Source organism: Carlito syrichta, unplaced genomic scaffold (assembly GCF_000164805.1).
Source record: "Carlito syrichta isolate Samal-C Ts95f unplaced genomic scaffold, Tarsius_syrichta-2.0.1 Scaffold307258, whole genome shotgun sequence".
NCBI lineage: Eukaryota > Metazoa > Chordata > Mammalia > Primates > Tarsiidae > Carlito > Carlito syrichta.
Window position 1 is genome coordinate 408,000 of NW_007251354.1, and position 5,248 is coordinate 413,247.

General features: G+C 51.1%; 1 protein-coding gene across 1 annotated transcript; it reads left to right on the forward strand.

Moving 5' to 3' along the window:
* The first annotated feature begins 809 nt into the window (after positions 1 to 809).
* MRPS16 (mitochondrial ribosomal protein S16) lies at positions 810 to 2,929 on the forward strand. The gene is made up of 3 exons (XM_008064282.2): positions 810 to 907; positions 1,648 to 1,908; positions 2,690 to 2,929. The coding sequence occupies exons 1-3, from the start codon at positions 895 to 897 to the stop codon at positions 2,821 to 2,823; spliced, it is 408 nt and encodes a 135-aa protein (XP_008062473.1). The 5' UTR covers positions 810 to 894; the 3' UTR covers positions 2,824 to 2,929.
* Positions 2,930 to 5,248: the final 2,319 nt, after the last annotated feature.

The window sequence follows — 5,248 nt, forward strand, 5'->3', positions numbered from 1 at the left end:
ATTACAGGCATGCGCTGCCACGCCCGGCAGATTTTTGATTTATTGAAGAGATGAGGTCTCCCTGCCCAGGCGGGTTTCGAACACGCGGGCTCAGGCAATCCACTCACCTCAGCCTCCCAAGGCGCGGGATTACAGGCTGAGCCACCGAGCCCGGCTTCATACTTCTATTCTTTAAGGTGCGTCTGCCTCTATGGCGTGGGAGGATAATAGTAGGGGAGAGGCAAATTCGTTAACAGAGAAGGATAAAGTAAACTCTACAGCCATTTATACTTCTCTCGGTCTCGGCCTTAACGCTACCTCCTTGGCGAAGTCCTGAGAAGTGCCGGGCTTGCCTCCTCTGCTCGCCCGGCACCGCGTCCGGATGGCCCGAGTTTCTCCGGCGTAACTCCACGGTCTCCCCCGGGCACTGTGGGCCCCACGGGCGCAGGGACGGCGCCCTGTGTGTGGTACCCGCGCGCTCAGCACGGCACGTCGGCACGAACGGTGCTCAACAAACGTCGGCGAGGTGGATGGATTCTTACGGAGCGTCCAACATCGCCCTAGGCGCGACTGGAATTCTCTCAACACTCCTCACCTCTGCAAAAAACTTAAAACAGACTGGGCTGGCATCGCCACTCCCACCAGACACCACTAGAGACGCGCCTCTTTCGCGGCAGTCGAGGGAACGGGAAGGGTCACCGTGTTGCATTGTGGGAAGTATAAGGGCGGAAGCGGAAAAGGCGGGCGCGTAGACAGCCCACTTCCGGAGCCGAGGCGTTCGCGATTGGGTAGCCGGGGGGCCGGCCCCCGTTCGGTTGCGGCGAGCGTCCGCGTCGGTCCCGTGCCCTGCCGAAGCCGTAGAGCTGGTCGGGGCGGGTAGCGGGACGCTCCGAGGACCCGCACGCCGGCTGCACCATGGTCCACCTCAGTGAGTCGTCGGGGCCCCGCGAGAACTTCCGGGCGGCAGCAGGGGCTTTTGGCTCTCGGGACCGGGTGCAGCAGCTCCCTCCCAGCGCGCTGGAGGCCGCGGAGCCTGAAACAGCCACACCGCCTCACATTTGGCCCTTCTCTCAGTTTTCCCCTACTCAGTCCTTGCTGAGAGCCTCATCTCATTGAACCAACGAAGGCTCCGACAAGGACACGGAGCTAGTGAATGGTCGTCTATGCAGGGTGGTATGCGGATGAGGAGGTCGTTTCTGGTTGGAGTGGACAAGAGTTTTCACAAAGAAAATAGCATCTAGCCGGGCTCGGTGGCTCAGCCTGTAATCCCGTGCCTTTGGGAGGCCGAGGTGAGTGGTTTGCCTGAGCCCGCGGGTTCGAGACCCGCCTGGGCAGCGAGACCTCATCTCTACAATAAATCAGCAAATTAGCCGGGCGTGGTAGCGCATGCCTGTAATTCCGGCTACTCGGAAGGCTGAGGCGGAAGGATCGCCGGAGCCCAGCAGGTCGAGGCTGCGGTGGCCGGGAGCGGCCACTGCACTCCAGTCTGGGCGACAGAGTGAGACTCCAACTCAAAAAGAAAAGAAAGAAAATAGCATGTAAGCTGGATTGGCAGGAATAGATTGGAAGTGAAGTCATTTCATTCGAAAAAGTGAATTGTTCCGCCTGCCTCCCATTGCCCATTTTGTGCTCTCATTCCTCGTGTCCTAACCAGCCGTTTCTCTACAGCCACCCTCCTCTGCAAGGCCTACCACGGAGGCCACTTGACCATCCGCCTTGCCCTGGGGGGCTGCACCAACCGGCCCTTCTACCGCATTGTGGCTGCTCACAACAAGTGTCCCAGAGACGGCCGTTTCGTAGAGCAGTTGGGCTCCTATGATCCACTGCCCAACAGTCACGGAGAAAAACTCGTTGCCCTCAACCTGGACAGGATCCGGTATTGGATTGGCTGTGGGGCCCATCTCTCCAAGCCCATGGAAAAGCTTCTGGGTAACTCAGATCTGGTCTTACCTCATTGAGGTTTTAAACAAGTCAGCTCCAGGACGGAGAGACCGAGGGATGGTTGTGGTTCCCTCTAGGTGTCTCACGACTCAAGCGGGAGGCTGAAGTTGTGATCTAATTGGCGTTTTGAATCTGGAGACCTCTTTTGTGGGCTCCTTTGTGAGACTTTTTGGGTGGCTGGGGTTTTATGCTAAAAAATGGAAATAATGTGTTTTTGAATGGCCATTTGTCAGTTTATCTTTTTTCCCAAATAAAGAGAATAGTGTTAGGAAGTCGATGTGATTCACTGTTTCCTCGCAGTAAAATGATAGGGGTGAGGGGAGACCCAGTACAGAGTGAGGGGCATGGTTTGCCTTCATGTTCTGGGTCAGGTCCCAGACCTGACCCGGTTCTGTGAGGCAAGGTCCTCAGGTAATAAACATTGGCTTGTGGCCAGGCACAGTGGCTCACGCCTGTAATCCCAGCACTTTGGGAGGCCAAGGTGAGAGGATTGCCTGAGCCCGCGGGTTCAAGACCCGCCTGGGCAACTTGGCGAAACCTCATCTCTACAATAAATCAAAAAATTAGCCGGGTGTGGTGGTGCATGCCTGTAGTTCTAGCTACTTGGAGGGCTGAGGCGGAAGGATCACCTGAGCATGGCTGGTGGAGGCTGCGGTGGCCATGAGCATGCCACTGCACTCCAGCCTGAGCAACAGAGTGAGACTCCAACTCCAGAAAAAAAAATTGACTTGTATGGTGCTATAATAAATGAAAATTCTGTTGCTTGTAGGTCTTTCTGGTTTTTTCCCTCTGCATCCCATGATGATCACAAATGCTGAGAGACTGCGAAGGAAACGGACACGTGAACTCCTCTTAGCTTCTCAGAAAACAGATACAGAGGCTGCAGAAACAGAAGCAAGCTGACTTCGGTGAGCTCAACCAGAATGGGGTCAAGGGTCTCTTAAAACACTCGTGCAGAAATCTTAATTTTGTTATATCTGGAGGTCAATAAATGGAGTTTTCTGTGTCATTCATGCTCTTCCTGCCTGGCCTGAGCAGAGCTCAGGGAAAGATTTGTTCGTGTCTGACATAAAGCTAGGTCTAGGCACTAATTAGCTTTTTTGGACTTTGTCTTAGGAAAGATAGTGGCTGTGGGAAGGCTGGACTTTTGGGTTGGGCCCTGGGTCTCTTGGATAGCTTTATAATCTACTACGTTCCAAGACTTCATACTTCAAAACCTCCAGCCAGACTTTTCATGTTTGCTTGTTTGTTCATTTTTTGACTGCAGGGAAACTTTATTTACTCCTTTTGAATACAATGTAGTATAAATATGAGTTGAGGTTAAGATAGAGAAAGTCACACGAAACCTAAGAGACCCAAACAGACAGGAAGGTGAAGAGTGCCTCAGTCGGACCTTCTCCATCATGGAGATGAGGTTGCAGACCCGGATTAGCTCGTGGCTTTTTCTGGTCTTCTGCTCCGCCATCTTTTCCAGCGAGTAGATCCACATCTGCTGCTTCCTCAGACTCACCTGGAAGGCCAAGGCCTCGGTGTGGAGCTTGCTGCAAACCTGGGTGATCTCATTACCAGCTGGAGCGTCTTCTCCACATGGGCCTTCAAGCACCTGGTAGCCCTGGCCCTCCCTTTTTTTCTTTTTGAGTCAGGGTCTTGCTCTTTTTGAGTCAGGCTGAAATACAGGAGCATGATTACAGCTCACCACAACCTGAAACGCCTGGGCTCAAGTGATCCTCCTACCTCAGCTTCTCAAGTAGCTGGGACTACAGACATGCCACTATGCTTGGCTAATTTTTTAATTTTTTTGTGAAGACGAGGTCTTGGTATGTTGCCTAGGTGGGCTCAAACTCTTGGGCTTAAGTGATCCTCCTGCCTCAGCCTCCCAAATTGCTGGGATTACAAGTGTGAGCCACCACTCCTAGCCAGCTTTTTGATTTGACCCGAGGAAGCACCAGTAAGCATCAACTCTTCCCACAGGGTTTAAAAGCCTGAAGTCAGTGAGATGAAACCCAGCATCGAGAATTTGCAGGAAAATAGCTTGTTGGGAAAGAATATAAAGAAAACATTGGGTAGTTTGACCAGAACATAATAATTAGATCTTCTGGTTTTCAAAAACTCAAATTGTAGTAAAAGGACAATTTAGTGTGCCATTTCAGTTTTTAACAAATAAATGTGTGTTTATAGAAACAAAATTGATGTATTTGAGTACTTTTTTTAAAAAATGAGAAACTGGAAGAAAGCTAGTATTGTAAAGCACCTGTGGCCTTTTACATACAAGGTTATTTTTGAGGATTATAAAATATCTTGAAGGTAGGTGGCATTATCTCCATTTTACAAATGTGGAAGTGGAAGCTTAGAGGTAGAAACTTGCCCAGTGATTAGGATTCAGACCCCAGTATGCCTACCTGGAAAACCTTTCCCAATATGTTGTCCATAGAGGGGGGGGGAAAGCAAAAATGGAGGTTTTCCAAGATCCCACTTAGAAGGATAGACTCACGTTGTGATGTGAGTTTGCTAATATAAATGACTAGTTCTGCCAAACCAAAACATCACATTACCTGTTCCACCAGAATTGCAGGATCCTACAACCATAAACATGAATTATGTGCTTTGAGTGCGCACTCTGGGTAATATAAATGTCGAATTCTATCATTTGATTAAGTTATATGAAATTTGTAGAGGAGCTTCTAAAGCCCTATCAATGTACCAACTTGTTTTATTCTTGAGATTTATCAAATTCTAGGGTCACTGATGCTCCCCCAGGGTTGCTGGTTTGCCTCCGGTTGATTTGAGGAGACTTTGAAGCCGGGGCAGGTTGACAGGAACTGACTTTAGCTGGGTTTGGTCTTGGACCTGGGCAAGAGAAATGCTTTGAAAATCATGGCAACTCTGGGAGGTTTAAAAGATATTCACGGAGCTGGGCGTGGTGGCTCATGCCTATAATCCCAGCACTTTGGCAGTCCGAGGTGAGAGGATTGCCTGAGCCCACAGGTTCGAGCCCAGCCAGGGCAATTTGGCAAGACCTTGTCTCTACAATAAATAAAATGAGACTGGGCGTGGTGGCGCGCGCCCGTAGTTCCAGCTACTTAGAAGGCTGAGGCGGAAGGATCGTCTGAGCTTAGGAGGTTGAGACTGCAGTGTCCGTGAGCGTGCCACTGCACTCCAGCCCGGGCCAACACTTTATAAATACAGCCTAATATGTGGACATTACTGAGTTGCTTCTGCGCCGGGACACCGGGGATTAAGAGACGCCAGATTTCCAGAGTAGAGGGTGGAGGGCCGGCGACTCCGCTTCCGCCGAGGACGGGCTCCTGGCTCCTGGCTCCTGGCTCCT